The sequence below is a fragment of the Hypanus sabinus genome, unplaced genomic scaffold (genome assembly GCF_030144855.1).
Source record: "Hypanus sabinus isolate sHypSab1 unplaced genomic scaffold, sHypSab1.hap1 scaffold_1199, whole genome shotgun sequence".
NCBI classification, from domain to species: domain Eukaryota; kingdom Metazoa; phylum Chordata; class Chondrichthyes; order Myliobatiformes; family Dasyatidae; genus Hypanus; species Hypanus sabinus.
Genome location: NW_026779260.1, coordinates 37,404 through 55,363, shown reverse-complemented (window position 1 = coordinate 55,363; position 17,960 = coordinate 37,404). Strand labels below are relative to the sequence as shown.

At 47.5% G+C, this 17,960-nt stretch overlaps 1 protein-coding gene across 1 annotated transcript; it reads left to right on the top strand.

The window, feature by feature from the left end:
* Positions 1-252: 252 nt before the first annotated feature.
* Positions 253-7,857, top strand: LOC132386549 (oxidized low-density lipoprotein receptor 1-like). The gene is made up of 3 exons (XM_059958828.1): positions 253-397; positions 1,692-1,834; positions 7,804-7,857. Exons 1-3 carry the CDS (start codon positions 328-330, stop codon positions 7,840-7,842), a joined length of 252 nt encoding a protein of 83 aa, XP_059814811.1. The 5' UTR covers positions 253-327; the 3' UTR covers positions 7,843-7,857.
* The last annotated feature ends 10,103 nt before the right edge of the window (positions 7,858-17,960 follow it).

The window sequence follows — 17,960 nt, the reverse complement described above, 5'->3', positions numbered from 1 at the left end:
TTTGCGGGACATGGATATACCCCTCAGCGTGACAGACACGCCCCTCAAGGTGGCGCCAATGCCTCTCACTGTGTAACCAGCACCTCCTTCACTTTGACACCTTTCACCGTGACACTGTCACAACACTCTCTGTGACCCGTTCGGTAGCGTGACGCTGAATCATGTATCACTGTAAACGCTAAACGTCCTTCGCCATCTCTCTCAGTGTCACAGATTCGTCAGTCTGTCACTTCCGACCGAAACTACCATAAGTTAAACTCAACCCTTCAATCCAAACTCTCTGCGCTCAACTCCAGTCTGTCCTTGCTCCGTAACCAGTTCACTGAGATGGAAACGAAGTACAGATCTGTCAACGAAACCAAGGCTCAAATCTGTGAATTGTTGACCAGCAGAAGAGGTGAGGCATTATCCCCCTCTTTCACCCGCTCCTCATCACAGGGCAGGCACGGAGAGAGGAAGCGCGACTCTGTGCTTGACATCGGGAGTGTGTGAAAGATGGTATGGAGGGTGATTCACTCTGTGTTTGACTCGGTGAATATGTGATGGGGCTGGGTGGAGGAAGTTTCACTGTCACTGAGTCAAGCAGAATGTGACGGGACGTTGTGGAGGTGGATTTAGTCTGTGTCTGAACACGAGATTGTGAGACGTAACATTACAGCTTCACTCTTTGTCTCACTCCGGGAATGTCGGAATGAGACAGTATGGATACAGCTTCACTGTGTCTGACCCCGGGAGTGTATGATTGGACGGTGTGGGGGGTGCCTTTGCTCGCTTTCCGACTCCTGTGCTATTTGATGCCACCGTGCAGAAGGAGCATCTGTGTCACTGTGTCTGAAAAAGGGAGTATGCGGCGGGATGGTGCAGAGAGTGTTTCATTTAGTATTTGATCACGAGAGGTGTGTTGGGGAAGTGTGGATGGAGGCTAACTCTGTGTTTATCCGCACGATTATGTGATGGGAGCGTGTGCAGGGAGTTTCACTCCATGTTTGACCAAAGGAGTGTGTGATAGCGTGGCGGAGAGAAAGCTTGAATCTGTGTCTGACCCTGGTCGTGTGTGATGGGACAGTGGGAAAGAAGCATCGCTCTGTGTCTGACACCGGGAGAGTATGATGAGACCGTAAGACAAGAGCTTCATTCTTCGTCTGTCCCCGAATGTGTGTGACGGGACATTGTGTGCAGAACCCAAATTTGTGTAGTTTCATTGCGAGTCTTATCTCGGAAGTGTTGGAATAGACAGTGTGAAGGGAGATTGTCTCTGTCTGATCCCGGGGGTTTGTGATTGGATGATATGGAGGGAGCTTCACTCTGTGTCTGACCCCGGAAGTGTATGATTGGATGGGTTGGAGGGAGCGTCACTCTGTTTCTGACAAATGGATAATGTGATGAGAAAGTCTGGAGGGAGCATCACAAGCCCAGGATTGTGTGATGGGAAGATGTGGAGGGACCACGATTGTGTGAAGTGATGGTGTGTAGAGATCCCTATTCTATGTCTGTCTTCCGCTGTATGTAGGCGATTGACTTTTACCTGTTCGGAATTTTCAAGGGACTGGTAAGGAGGGTGATTCATTTTGTATTTGACCAGTTGTGCGTGATGGGTCGGTGAGGAGGGATCCTCTTTCTGTGTCTGACACCCAGCGGATGTAATGGACAGTATGCAGGGAGATTCAATGTTCCTTGTTCCCAATTTTCAGAGCAAACGTTTTCCCAGGAATGGATCAGAAATGAAGAAGGGTGTTATTTTATATCCACGTTTAAATATTACTACAAAGAGGCGAAAGAGTATTGTTTGAACACCGATTCTAAACTTCTTGAAATAAATTCAGCAGAAGAAGAGGTACGTGTCGAAGGAAGATATATCCACACCAAAGTGAAGCTCCCTCCACACCGCTTGATCTCACACTTCCGGGTTCAGACACAGAGTGAATCTCCCCGCTTCTAGTCACAGCACACACTCCCGGTGTCAGAACTTAAATGAATCTCCTTAACACCATCCCATCACACATTTCCGGGATCAGACACAGAGCGAAGCTCCCTCCACACCGTCACATTACACACTCCCGTGGTCGGACACATAGCGCTCCCTCCACACCGTCTCATCACACACTCCCAGGGTCAGACACAGAGTAAAGCGCACTACACACCGTGCCATGACATTCTCCTGTTGTGAGACACAGAATTAAGCTCCTTCAACACCATCTCTTCACACTCTCCTGGAGTCAGACATAAAGGGACTCTCCTTAAATTTTGCTCAAATTCAATCATTAATGATAGCAAATTAATTTCACAGATTTATTTTAGCAAAACTTTCCACGACCAAGGCATTTCATACTGGATTGGAAAATGCAAAGCCGGGTGAGATTTGGGATCTTGTAAGCTTTTGGGAGAAAGTGGGTCGTCGGATTGATACAGGCTGCGAGAGGCGAGTGGGCAGTGGATTCATTTTGGTGACTGGCAAAGGCTTCGGGAAGTTTGTGTGCAGTGGGAATAGTTTGTGGTCAGACATGGGTTGCTAACGGGAGTCGGCATTGTAATGACTTTGGAGACAAACAAGGGCTGTGAGGAGAAAATGGGGAATCGGGGTATTTTAAAGACAGAAATTTCTCCGATGAGAGAATGGGCAATTTGATTTGTTTGGGGTTTGACACGGGCTGTTGGTAGAGAGCGTGTAGTAAATTTATTTTCACCATATAACAAGAAAAGCATTACAGCACGGAAACAGGCCATCCCGGCCCTTCTAGTCCGTGCCGAAAGCTTTCTCTCACCTTGTCACCCCTAACTGCACTCAGCCCTTAACCAACCATTCCATTCCTGTCCAAAGACCAATCTTTTTTTAAGACAAAATCAAACCTGCCTGTGCTGCTTCTACTGGAAACTTGTTCCACACAGCTACCACTCTCTGAGTATAGAAGTTCCCCTTTGTGTTGCCCCTAAACATTTGCCTATTAACTCTCAACTCATGTCGTCGTGTTTGAATCTCCCCTACTCTCAGTAGTAAAAGCCTATCTACGTTAAATCTAGCTATTCCCCTTGTAATCGTAAATCCCTCTGTCAATTCCCCCCTCAACCTTCTACGCTCCACAGAATAAAGAAATAACTTGTTCAACCTTTCCCGGTAAAATTCGTGCTGAAACATAGGTTACCTTCCGGAAATATCGTCGGTACTCTATTTATTTTGTTGACACCTTGCCGATAATTCTGTGACAGAATAGTACTCAAAACTCCAAATTTGCCCTCAGCAATGTCTTGTACAATTTTAACATTACATCCCAACTCTGACACTTATAAAGGCCAACATACCAAAAGTTTTCTTCACCACGCTATCCACATGAGATTCCACCTTCAGGGAATTATGCACCAGTGTTCCTAGATCACTCTGTTCTACAGCATTCCTTATTGCCTTACGATTTACCATGTATGTCCTATTTTGATGAGTCCTAACAAAATGTAGCACCTCACGCTTATCAGCATAAAACTCCATCTGCCATCTTCCAGCACACACTTCCAGCTGGCCTAAATCTCTCTGCAAGCTTTGAAAACATGCTTCGTTATCCACAACTGCACCTGTCTTAGCATCATCTGCATATTTACTGATTCAATTTACTACCCCACCATCCAGATTGTTAATGGATATGAAGAACATCGCTGGACCAAGTACATATCCCGTGGGACACCACTAATTACCGGCCTCCCACCTGTCATACAGTTACCTATCACTGATTTCTGGCATCTCCCATCCAGCCACTGCTGAATCCATTTTACTACTTCAATATTAATACCTAACGATTGAACCTTCCTATATAACCTTCCGTGCGGAACCTTGTCAAAGGCCTTACTGAAGTCCATATAGTCAATATCCACTACATTACGCTCGTCAGGCTTCCTAGTAACATCTTCAGAAAACGCAATAAAAATTGAGAAACATGACCTTCCACGCACGAATGCATGTTGACCGCTCCTAATCAGACCCTGTCTATCCAGATAATACATACCATATCGAAGAATACTTTCCATTAATTTATGCAGGACTGACGTCAGATTTGCAGGCCGATAATTGTTAGGTTTACACGTAGATTATTTTTGAAGCAATGGAACCAGATATGTATACGCCAATCCCCCGCACCATCCCCGTTTCTAATGGCATTTGAAATATATCTGTCAGAGCCCCTGCTATTTCTACACTAACTTCCCTCAAGGGCCTAGGAAATATCTTATCAGGACTCGGAACTTATCCATTTTTTTATTCTTTAAAAGCTCCAGTACTTCCTCTTCTTTAATCATCATAGTTTCCCTAACTACCCTACTTGTTAGTCTTAACTCATGCAATTTAATATCCTTCTCTTTAGTGTATACCGATGAAAATAAATTGTTCAAAATCTCCCCCATCTCTTTTGGCTCCACACCTGGCTGTCCACTCTGATTCTCGAAGGGACCAATTTTATCGCTCACTATCCTTTTGCTATTACTATAACTGTAGGAACCCTTCGGATTTACTTTCACCTTACTTGCCAAAGCAATCTCATATCTTCCTTTTTCTTCCTTAAGATACTTTTTACATTGTCTATATTCCTCGAGAACCTCATTTATTCCATGCTGCCTATATTTATTGTAGATCTCTCGCTTTTTCCGAACCAAGTTTCCAAAATCCTTTGAAAACCATTGCTTTCTCAAACGTTTATCCTTTTCTTTCAACCTAACAGGAACATAAATAATCTGTACCCTCAAATTTTCAACTTTGAATGACCTCCATTACTCAATAACATCCTTCCAATAAAATAACTTGTCCCAATTCACTCCTAAATCCTTTCGCATCTCCTCAAAGTTAGACTTTCTCCAATCAAAAATCTCAACACTGGGTCCTGTCCCATACTTCTCCCTAATTTAATTTAAACTAATGGTATCGTGATTTTTGAACCCGCAGTGATCACCAAATCATACCTCCATCAACTGACCTATCTCATTCCCTAACAGCAGATCCGACACTGCCCCTTCTCGTGTTGGTACCTATATGTATTGCTGCAAAAAGTACTATACTGCATACATTCTACAACTGCAAACCACCCAGCCCTTTTTCAGAATGGGCTTCCCTGTCTATGTGTGGAAAATTAAAATCTCCTATAATTACGTCCCTATACTTACTACAAGTATCTGCTATATCCTAAGCAATTTGATCCTCCAATTCTCACTCCCCGTATGTGGTATTTAATTGCTACTACATCTTTCCCATTCCTCAAATCCACCCGGGTAGCCTCCCTAGACGAGCCCTCTAATCTATCCTGATTAACCACTGCTGTAATATTTTCTCTGACAAGCAATGCAACACCTCCGATTCAATCACACCTGAATCAGCGAAATCCACGAATATTTAGTTGCCAATCACACCCCTCCTGCAACAGTTTCACTAATTACTACAACGTCATATTTCCAGGTATCAATCCACGCTCTCTCATCCACTTTTCTTACAATGCGCCTAGCATTGAAATAGATGCATTAAAAAAAAAACAACTCTCCCCCTCTTCCTCTCTGTTTATCCCTAACGGTGCAAACAACTTTGTTATAATTTTCTGCCTTCTCCCCTACATTTTCGGTCTGAGCGCACCCCTTTTCTGTCACTTGTCTATGCTCCCTCACTCACTGTCTACGAGCTTTCTGAATTTGGCAACGAACCTCCTCTCCCCTAGTCTTTTCAAATTGGTTCCCACCCCCCAAACAGTCTAGTTTAAAATCTCCCCAGTAGCCTTAGCAAATCTCCCGGCCAGGATATTTGTCCCCCTGGATTCAAGTGTAATCCCTCCTTTTTGTACAGGTCACACCTGCCCCAAAAGAGGTCCCAGTGATGCAGAAACTTGACCCCCTGAACACTGCACCAATCCTTGATCCACGAATTTATTCTCCACCTCATTGCATTCCTACTCTCACTGTCGTGTGGCACAAGCAGTAATCCTGAGATTACTACCTTTGCGGCCCTTCGTCTCCACTCGCTTCCTAGTTCTCTATAATCTCCGTGCAGGAACTCTTCCCTTTTCCAACCTATATCATTGTTACCTATATGTACCACGACCCCTGGCTCCTCACACTCCCAACTCTGGATATCATGGACGCAAACGGAAACAACCCCGACCCTGGCATCAGTGAAGCAAACTACCATCGGGGTCTACAGACTACGTTCACAGAAACGCCTATCTGACCCGTTAACTATCGAGTCCCCTATTACTACTGCCTTCCTCTTCCTTCCCCTACCCTTCAAATCTACAGAGCCGGACTCTTTGTGCCGTTGGCTCGGCCACTGTCGTTGCCCCCAGGTAGTTTGCCCCCCCCAACAGTACTCAATCAGGAGTACTTATTGTCAAGGGGTACAGCCACTGGGGAACTCTCTACAGCCTGAATCCTCTCCTTCTCTTTCCTAACTGTGACCCACCTGCCTGCCTTCCGTGACTCTGGTGTGACCACCTATCTGTAACTCTTCTCTATTATTTCCTCCCTCTCCCTGACCAGACGAAGGTCATCAATCAGCGGTTCCATTTCCCTAACACGGTCCCTTAGGAGCTCCAGCTCTGCGCACCTGACGCAGATGTACACGTACGGGAGGCTAGGAGACTCCAGGGCCTCCCACATCCGACACGGAGAACAATGTGCTGCCCTCACACTTATAATTCCGTCTTTCCTCAAATTAAAAAAAAAAATGAAAATATAACCCGCTGCCCGCAAGACCACGCTGCCTGCCGGATAAGGCTGTGTTCCTTTTAAATCTTCCCCGCTTCACTGCCCAACGTCACACGCCTGCGCAGTCCCGCCTCTCTTAAGTCCGATGAGAGGAAGAAAAAATCAAAATGGCTCCCGCCTCACTCCCGTTCCGATCTTCAGACTTCCTTCTCCAAATGTGGGAAGTGACATGGGCTCTGGGAAGAGAGTGCGAAGCGGGAGTCTTTTGGTGGTTGGCACAGATCTTTAGGGAGAAGGCTAGGTATTAGGATTATTTTGGGAAGTCGCACGGGAACTTGAGGTGAGAATGTGAAGTGCAAGTATTTGGGGAACTAGCAAGGGGCCGGGGTAGAGGGTGGAGCTATGGAGCTCTTCTGGGAACTGACCCAGTTTGTTGGAGAGAGTGAGGCAGTGGGAGCACTTTGTGGCTTGGATCACGTCTGTCGGGAGAGAATGATGGGACTTTGGGGACAGACACAGATCTGTGGGGGAGAGAATGGTTCAGTGGGAGTACTCTGGGGCCAAAGACACGTCCTTGGGGAGAGCATGGGAAGCGGGAGATGTTTCGGTGATTGACACAGGTTTCTAAGAAGAGGGTTGAGCAGTGGGATTATTTCGGGGACCGGCACGGGATTGTAGGGAGAGAGTCAGGCAGTGGGTGTAGTTTAGACTAACACTGATCCGTGGGGTGGGAGTGCTGAGTGTGAGTACTTAGGCAGAAAACACAAGCCTGTTGTGAGACTGTAAAGAGGTGGGAGCATTTTGAGGACTGACATGGGGCCTTGGGAGACACTGGCGCTGTGGGAATGTTTTGGGGACAGACACGGGCCTGTGAGGAGATGGTTGGGTGCTGTAACTATTTTGGTCTCTGGCACCGATCTGTGGGTAGAGAGTGAGGCAAGGGATTACTTTGATTATTGACACAGGGCTGCAGGGAGAAAGTGGGTCAGTGGGTGTATTATGGAGACTGGCACAGGGCTGTGCTGGGAAAGTGGGGTTGTGGGAGATGTTGGGGTGCCAAAGGTCAATGGCACGGGAGGTCTTCAGTTGTTTTCGGGACTCACTGCTGGAGGTGCGTTAAAAATGTTTACCATTCTTTGACAGGAAAGTGGCTTCGAAAGTCGTGTACAGGATGTACGATGAAGACCCCGAATGCGATGTATGTACATATGACAGTGAGAATAAACCTTGCAATAAGGTTCGTTATCGCTTCATCTGCGAGAAGTCCGCACCTTTGTGCCCGGATATTTCTGAAAAGATCCAGGGTCTCTGTCAGCAACCAGTGGGACCGACTTGAATGTAATGATAAATCCCTCTTTCTCCTCCATTTCACTTAACCACTCGCACTACTCCTTCCGCACTGCTGCCCCTCACCCTTACCCTGTTCTCCTCTTTCCTTCTATCGCAATCTTAATCATCATCTTGCCCTCTCTTTACACTCGTCAGTACGAAGTCTCACTCTCATCCCTCTCCATTCTCGCCTCCACTGTTTCATCCCCTTTTTCCCTCACACCGCTTTCTTGCCTTCCTCTCCCCCAATTCCCCCTTCTGTTCCCGGTCTCTCCCTCGATTCTCTATTCCATCTCTACCCACTCTCCCCATCCCACTGTATCTCTTTAATCTACACCAACTTGCTCCCCGCTTCTATCTTTAGCTGCTCCCAGCTCAATCATGTGCGTTTATGTTCTCGATACCTCAGTCCTGGGGAAATAGAGTGCACGCATTCGCCTGATCTGTGTCCCTCGTGGATTTGTACACCTCTGTAAGGACACCGAAAAAAGTCTCAGAATTCCCAACCTCGCTCCATAAATCATTCCCTCCGGCCCGGCAGCATCCACGGAAATCTCCCTCTGCAATCTTTCCAGTTCGTTGAGATTTCTCTCAGAGCAAGGCAAGCAGAACTGAACTCCATACTCCAAGTGCGGCCTGACCGACGTCATCTGCAACTGCAACGTGACCTCCGACTCCCGTACTCAGTGTCCTGACTGATGAAGGCCAGCGTGTCAAATGTCCTGTCCACCTGTATCGCATCTTTTCTACCGGGTTCACGGTCCGGGTTATTCTCAGTGACTTAGACCACCTGGGATTTGTTCTTTTGAAGAATCAGTAGGGCGCAAATATATAAGATTAATGTCAAATGCAAAAAGCTAATAAATGCCGCAAACATGTTGATGTGGTGTTGATGCGTCCAAGAATATGCTGGCGGAGGGGAAGAAGGTGTTCGTGGTTCATTGAGTTTTCAGTCTCCTGTTCGTCGTCAACCCTCCTTCCTAGCCAACCATGCTCGTCACCGTCATCCAAGACTTTCCCTACAGTCCTCCCCGTTTCCAACACCGTCATCTTCTTCTACACACCCTGTCACCATCAACCCTTCATCCACTACACTCGTGCCATCTCCGTTATATCCTCCTCTCCCTGTCTCCCTGACCCGCTCCATCCCCTGCTGGTCCTCCACGGTTCCATTAATCCCCTCATCCTCTACACGTCTCCCTCCCTCTCGGTTCTGAGCCTCTGCACTGTTCTGTGTGAACAGGCCGATCGTTTAGTTCGACACCACTTCATCCCAATGACTGATATCTCACCACCACGTCCGTTCTCCCACCAAAACCATCCCCTCTTCCAATTATCTCCTGTTCCCTGCACTACCCCTGAACAGAAACTCACGCACATTCTCCGAGCCGGCACACAATTCAAGACATCAGGAATGACGGAGTTTTGGGGATTGGTGATAGGGAAGGAGCTTCGGAATATCGGAGATACTGAAGGGACCCGGGGGAGTGAGTTTCAGTTTGTGTCTGAACCCGGGTGTGTGCGATAGGACGGTCCGGAGAAAGCGTCACCCACTGTCTGACTTCAGGAGAGTGTGATGGGACTGTGTAGAAGGAGCTTCAGTCTGAGTCTGAACATAGGTGTGTTGCATGGGACGGTTTGGAGAGAATTTCACTCAGTGTTTGAATGTGTGTGTGTGTGTGTGTGTGTGTGTGTGTGTGTGTGTGTGTGTGTGTGTGTGTGTGTGTGTGTGTGTGTGTGTGTGTGTGATAAGCCGGACTGGAGGGAAAGAGTGGGGGGAATTGGATTTGTGTGGAAGTCAGAGGGTTTATCTCTTCGAATCTTCAAGGAGGAGATTCATGAGTGAGAGAAGACAGAAAACCGTTGATAGATTTGTTTTCAGTTTACTTATTGATTCTTTTTTTATAACCAGCGTCAGAGCAGTAGCAATAATTGGCAGGAGAATTGAATACTCCTTTGCGAGATGTGGGAAAGATGGGAGACCTCCAGAGTTCCCGACAACTTCACCTGCATGAAGGTGATCCAGCTGCACCTTCTAAAACACAGTGTTTGGCTCCTTGAACCAGGAGGGTCCTAACTAGATCACGGGTGACGGGAGGGACAACAGCAGGACCCGGAGTCCGGAGCCCCCGGACCGGACCAAAACCCGGAACGCGGTTCTGGATCGGACCCGGACAGCGGTACAGAGTTGGAACTATAACTGGATGAACTCGGGACATTCGGGAAGCCGAGGGGGTGATAGGGAGGCCATATAGAGATGTATTTATGCCCACTGTGTAGGATACAGAAAACTGGGTGACAGACATGAAGGTGAAAGGGGTTAAACAACCAGAGCCAGTGCAAAAACGCCTTGTGGTCAACCCGATCAATAACAGTTAGATCATTTTGGATACTTCTGGATTGGAGGAGAGAGGTACAAATGACCAAACAGGGGAAAGGCACACTGGTCAGATCTCTGGCAGTGAGTATGGTTCTGTGGCACCGTAGGGAATGGTGTGAAATATGACGAGCTGTATCGACAGGGTTGTCTTTGTTCGGGGAACGGAAAAGAGATACTGTGGACGAGAACGAGATTCTTCGATGGTATGCGGTCGTTATCGTCGCCAGTGTATGGGTAGGAAAAGGGAGCGGGTTCTCCAAACTCATGTGTGTGCAGGTGTGGCCAAAGTTAGAAGTACATTCAGTTTAAAATGTGGCTGAAGATCTAGGGTTGCAACGAGGACTTCTGATATGTGAAACTCTGGGCTCTCATGTTTGGAAGGTGCGACCTCTACAGAAGTTTAATTGTAAGTTTATCACACATGACCGTCCATGAATACAGCCAGAGTCAAGCTCCAAAACACAGCACCAGCAGTCACACACGGCACAAAACACACATAATATGTTCAAAATAGAAAGATAGTAACCATATGTATGATATCAGTAAAATACTTTCACGTTTTATGTACACACGCTCATTTGCGCGGGAGGTCCTAGGCACTTTAAAATCCACCGAAATCCACAAAGTACAACAACTGAGCGTGTCTTCTGCCGAGCGAACACTTGGGGGCAGCACAGAGTCCTGCCTGTCGGTGGCGCCTGAGCGCCCCACGTTGTTCAGCTCCTTCATTTTCTCTGCCACCGAGCAACTCTCTCAGTTTACACCTGAACAGGAGTGGAACTAATATCCCAGCGTGAAGGCTTGAGAGGTCTTTGTTATGTTTAAGCTAGAGTTGCAGGGGGATGATAAACAGAATGTTTGAACAAGTAGCGGAGTCATTGCATGGACTGATGTTGTCAAGACCTCAGACTAAGTCAAGAAGGTAAAGGTTGTGCCCGCGGGGTCTCATGTTCTGAGCTGCGTACGCTTCAATGCAGTAAGAATTGTACGAAAGGTAGATGAGCTCAGGGTCGGGGCCAACGACTGGAAGCATGGTAGTTTAGCCATTATTTAGACTTGGTTGCCGGAGGGGCAGGTCTGTTAGCTCAACCTTCCAGTTTACCGCTGTTTTATCCCTGCTGATGTATACATAATTTAGGCTGCAGCGATACTTTAAAGGTGGAAGTGAGGAATTAGAAATTTATCAACTCGTTCATGGGGCTACATTATCGACACCGAACAGTCTGCTGATTTAGAGGAACAAACCTGTGGAGAGTTCGGAGTCTATTGTAAGAGACATCAGGTTGTGACATCCGGTGAGTTTAACATTCTGTGAGCCTCATTCTGTGAAAGTTTCCATAATCGGTTCTGTGGCTCAGCAGGGAAGTGGGTGAAATGAGGCGACCTCAGTCGATAGGATTGTCTTTGCTAGGAGAACGAAAAAAATAAACTGTTGACGAGAACGAGATTCCTCGATGGTATGAGGTCGTTATCGTCACCAGTGTGTAGGTAAGAATAAAGAGCCGGTTCTCCAAACATATGTAGGTGCAAGTGTGGTCAAAAATAAAAAAAAAAGAATATTCAGTTTAAAATGCGGCTAAAGAGTTACTGTTGGAACGAGGTCTTCAGATGCGTGTGACTGGGCTCTCTCCCTCGGAAAGTGCGAACGCTGCAGAGGAGACGGTTTCATATAATTTCACTTCAATTCAATTTCAGTTTAATTGCAATTCCATCAAACATGAATACACATAAATACAGCCAGGACCAAGTTGCTAAACACAATACCAGTTGTGACACACGACACAAAGCACACATACTATGTATAAAATAAAAAAAAAGATAGCAAGCATATGTAGGACATCAGTAAAATATTTACATGCATTATGTACACGCGCGCCCATACATACGCGCAAACATATATAGAACCGAACGTGTCTTCTGCCGAGCAAACGCTTGGGGGCAGCACCGTGTCCTGCCTGGATGCCGCGCCACACCGCCCCACGTTGTGCAGCTCCTTCATTTTCTCCGCCATCGAGCAACTCACTCAGTTTACTCCTTAACCGGAGTGGTACTAATATCCCAGCGGGAGGGTTTGCCAGTGCAAAGAGGTCGGTGTGGTGCTTAGACTAGATCCCAGGGGGATGAGAATCCGAATGCCTTAACAGATAGTGGATTCACGTTTGGGACAGATGTTGTAAAGACTTCAGACAAATTCAGTAATCAAATGATTGAGCCTGCTGGGACTCATGTTCTGAGCTGCGTACTTTTCAATGCAGGAAGTATTGAGGTTTATATTATAAGGAAACGCAAATAGACCAGACAGAGAGTATCTTTTACACCCGGGGTGGAAATGTCTTACAACAGAGTTCCCGCATTAAGTTGAGAGTAGGTATGTTCCCGGGAGGTGAATGTGGCAAGTGTGTTTTTTCTTTCTCACAGAGATTACAGTGTGCGTTGAACGCGCTGCCAGCGTTGGTGGTGGAGGCAGATCCATAGAGGCGTTTGTGTGGGTCTTTAACGGGCAAGTGGGTGTGCAAATAATGGTGCGAGACGGACATTGTTTCGGGAGAAAGGGTATAGTTTATTTGGTATCTCACCAATTTTGGGCCAAAGCGTCTGTTCTGCTCTTTGATTTACGTTCTCTGCTCTATAAAAAGAGAAGAGAGTGATTTCTATTCATCGGGTGGGAAGAGTGGGGGGAGGGGGAATGATGTGTAGAACAAGGAATTTGACGATCTATCGACAAACAGAGGGAAGGACCAATTCAGGGAAGGCACAGGCTGTGAAAAAGAAACACACCGACGCCACCTTCAAAGGGACACTGAAAACCCCTCACTGTATTTCACCCACACAACCCTCGTCGTGACACGAACACGCCCCTCATGGTGTCAGGGACTCACTGACAGACCCTGCACTGCAACACGAAAACCTCATCCCCGTGTGAATAACACTCTCCCTCTAAAAATACATCCACGACTCCTTCAAATACCCCCTCACCTATACACTCCTCGTCCTGTCACAACCCCCTTCACTACATTATTTGTGTCTTTATCATCCTTCTCTCCCTAAAAGTTACCCTGTCTCTGTGACACAATCCCTCCCCTGCACACTTACCCGACTTCGTTATCCTCTACCTTCACTACGCCCCTCCCAGTCTCCCTGACTCGCTACATCGCTTGAAATTAACCCAGTGTTCGTCAACCAGTCCTTCTCCTACACTCCTCCCTGTCTCTGTCACACCTTACCGACACAACACTCATCCCGTTATTATAAGTCCTCCCTCCCATACAGGCTACCCCGTCACCGTATCTCATTCCCTTCCCGACATTCCATTCTCCCTTATCAGCTACTTTCCTTGCGTCCCTCCCGGTCCCCATTATCTGCTCAATCCCCGAACAATATCCTCATCTCCGTCGCCACCCCATTCGCCTCCCTCTGTGGGGAGTACAGGGAAACGTAACGTGTGGTGTTACGCGCCCCTATTCCACCGGACATCTGTCACCAGGTTCTGAACAACTCTACAACTCTGCATGAACAGGCCGGTCGTGTTGTTCAACAGCAGGTTCATTAGTGACTGCAATCTAACCACTCTTTCCGTGGCCTCCTCTCTCCACCCCTTCCTTCCCCTTTCTTCAGCACGCCATCCGGTCACAACTACAGACACAAAAAAATCCAGACTACCAGAACGCCGAAGTGCTATGTATTGAGGAGTGGGGAGACCGGGAGCGGGGGAGCTGGACTCCTTTTATCTGACTCTGCGGGAGGTGTTTCACATGTCTGACCCCGGGAGTGTGATGGGACAGTGTGGAGGGAGATTCACTCTGTATCTGTCCCCGGGAGTGTGTGATGGGACGGTGTGTAGGGAGATTCACTCTGTGGCTGTCTTGAGGAGAGTGTGATGGGACAGTGTGGATGGAGAATCACTCTGTGTCTGACCCCGGGAGTGTGTGATGGGACAGTGTGGAGATTCACTCTGTGGCTGTCTTGAGGAGAGTGTGATGAGACAGTGTTGATGGTGAATCACTCTGTGACTGTCTTGGGGAGAGTGTGATGGGACAGTGTGGAGGGAACTTCGCTCTCTGCATGTCCCCGTGAGTGTGTGATGGGACGGTGGGGAGGGAGATTCACTCTGTGTCTGTCTTGGGGACAGTGTGATGGGGCAGTATGGAGGGAACTTCGCTCTATGCATGTCCCCGGGAGTGTGTGATGTCTCGTTGCGTGCGGATTGTCACTCAGTGTATGACTGCAGGAGTGTGTGACAGGATTGCATTGAAGGAGTCTCGCTCTGTCTCTGACTCCTTGTCATGGGTCAATGAATTTCGGTGATTAAGCTAACTCCAATTAGAGATAGGGAGCAAGAAAATAGCGCCTCACACGTTCTGCCTCAAAGGCTGCAATCTGAACACCCTTTCTGTGGACCCACTCTCCTCACCTTCCTTCCTCTTCCCTCAGCACACCACTTATTCTCTATAATTCTTAAGTGGGTGAGTGAGCCGGCGGAGGCCCTGGTCCATATAGGTATTAATAACATCAGTATGAACAAGGCGATGGTCCAGCAAAGTGCGGTCGGGGTTTTAGAAATTCAGTTAACGTACTGGACCACCTCCTCCTACGCAATGAGGCAGCACTTTGGAATATCATATTGTTTAACAAGTGTGTCAGTTGGTGTAGGTGCGAGGGCTTCAACATTTGGAATCGTGGTGTTTCCTTTCCAAGGAACGTGGGATCAGTATAGAAGAGCTGGAAGAATGTCGACACCGGCTGATGGTGAACAGATATCCGAGAGGGAAGAATTTCCTGGACAGTGCATGAGAGTTTTTGGGCAGAGTTGTTTAACTCCAGTTGCAAAGGGACGGGACTTGGAGTTTCAGAGCAGCTCCCGGAGTTGAACGAGAGACAGATTGACCAGACAACCGGTGCGTTTGTCTGGAGCGGCGGAAGCTGAGGACAAAACTGATGTAGGTCGGTATCTGACCTATAGAAACAGGTAGACTCTGCAGCAGGTGTATTTCTCATCCGGAATTGAAATGTCTGATACCAGAGAGTTTAAGATGGCAGGGGACAAGTTTATAAGAGATATGAGGGGCAAGGATTTGTTCCCACAAAACGAGTATATTCCAGTATCTGACTGGAATATGTTTCCGGGGTGGTGGCGGAGGCGGATCGATAGGGGCGTTTAGCAGACGTTTGACAGAGAACAGACGGAGACGGGCATTGCGCGGGAAGAGACCAGTTAGTTTGATTGGTATAGCACGAAACAGTAGTGGAAGAGAGTGATTCCAACTCAGAGTGTGGAAAGAGCAGGGGTGGTGAAGATCCGGGAATATGACGAAAGATTAACAAAGACAAGCAGAGATATTTCCACCGACGACATGGACAGTGAACGACCCACAAGGAAAGACAGATCAGACTCAAGCGTGCTGCTAATCTACGTTTTAGCATCAACCCTGATGTCGGATGGGGGTGGGTGAGAGGGAAAGGGAATGATTTGAATTTCGAGGGTGGGGCGCAACGCTCACACGCACTGTGTGTGTGTGTATGTGTGTGTGTGTGTGTGTGTGTGTGTGTGTGTGTGTGTGTGTGTGAGTGTGTGTGTGTGTATGTGTGTGTGTATGTGTGTGTGTGTGTATGTGTGTGTGTGTATGTGTGTCTGTGTGTGAGTGTGTGTGCGTGTGCGTGTGTGAGTGTGTGTGTGTGTGTGTGTGTGTGTGTGTGTGTGTGTGTGTATGTGTGTGTCTGTGTGTGTGTGTGTGTTTAGGTGTGTGTATACATATATGTCGGAATGTACGGCTGTAAAACAAACGGCAACGCAGATTGAGGCCCCACGTCCACTGAACGCATCCAAAACTTGCAGTGGACAACAGCAGAACTTCTCTTCTGCCGAGCGAACACCAGGGGGCAATACAGACCCTTGCCTGGAGGCTGAACCACACCGGCCCACGGTCAGAGGTCATGGTCCACATTGGTACCAATGACAAATGTAGACAACGGGAAGTGACAACAGACTACCAGGAGTTAGGAAAGAAGTTCACAAGCATGAGCACAAATGTAGTAATCTCGGGATTATTGACTGTGTCACGTGACACTGAGTGCAGTAACAGAATGAGGTGGAGGATAAATGCGTGGCTGAGGGATTGGAGCAGGAAACAGGGATTCTGGTTTAGAAACATAGAAACATAGACACCATACAGCACAATACAGGCTTGTCGGTCCGCAACGTTGTTACGAACATGTCCCTATCTTAGAAATAATTAGACTTACCTATAGCCTTCTATTTTAATAAGTTCCATGTACCTATCTAAAAGTTCCTCAAACGCCGCTATCGTATCTGCCTCCACCACCGTAGTCTGCAGCTCATTCCACGCACTCACCACTCTCTCCGTAAAAAACGTAACTACTCCCCAGCATCTTACATCTCTGTCCTCTTGTGGCAACCATTTCAGCCCCGGGAAACAGCCTCTGATTATCCACGCGGTCAATGCCTCTCATCTTCTTATACACCTCTATCAGGTCACCTCTCGACCTCCCTCGCTCCAAGGAGAAAAGGCCGAGTTAATTCAACCTGTTTTCATAAGACATACTCCCCAGTCCAGGCAGCATCCTTGTAAATCTCCTCTGCACCCTTTCTATGGTTTCCACATCCTTCCTGTAGTAGGACAACAGAACTGAGCACAGTACTCCAAGTGTGGTCTGCCCAGGGTCCTAAATAGCTGCACATTAGCTCTCGGCTCTTAAATTGAATTCAACGATTGATGAAGGCCAATACACCGTATGACTTCCGCCAACCTCCGGAGCTGTGTTGAGCGTCTTATGGACCCAGACCTCAAGATCCCTCTGATCCTCCGCATCGCCAAGATTCTTACAATTAATGCTATATTCTGCCATCAGATTTCACCTACAAAAATGAACCGCTTCACAACCATCTGATTTGAAACCATCTGCCAATTCTCAGTCCAGCGCTGCATCCGATCAATGTCCCGCTGTAAACTCTGACATCCTTCCACACAATCCATAACACCTGCAACCTCTGAGTCACCAGTAAACTTACTATCCCATCCCGCCACTTCTGCATACATGTCATTTCTAAACGTCACGAAGAGTAAGGGTCCCCGAACAGATCCCTGAGGCGCACCACTGGTCACCGACGTCTATGCAGAATGTGACTTCGTCAGCAAGCACTCTTTCCCTTCAGTGGGTAAGCCAGGTCTGGATCCACAAAGCAATTTTCCCTTGGATCCCATGCCTCCTTACTTTCTCAAAAAGCCTAGAATGGTCTAGCTTGTCACATGACTTGTTGAAATCCATATGCACGACATCTACTAATCTTCCTTCATCAGTGTGTTCAGTCCATTCTCAAAAAATTCAATCAGGCTCGTAAGGAACGAACTGTCCTTGACAAACCCATGCAGACTATTGTTTATCATACTATATCTTTCCAGATGGTCATAAATCCTGCCTCTCAGTGTCTTCTCCATCACCAAGCACTGACGTAAGTCTCCCTGGTCTGTAATTTCCTGGGCTATCTGAACTGCCTTTCCTGAGTAAAGGAATACTATCCGCAATCCTCCAATCCTCCCAAACCTCTCCTGTCCCCGTTGATGATGCAAGGATC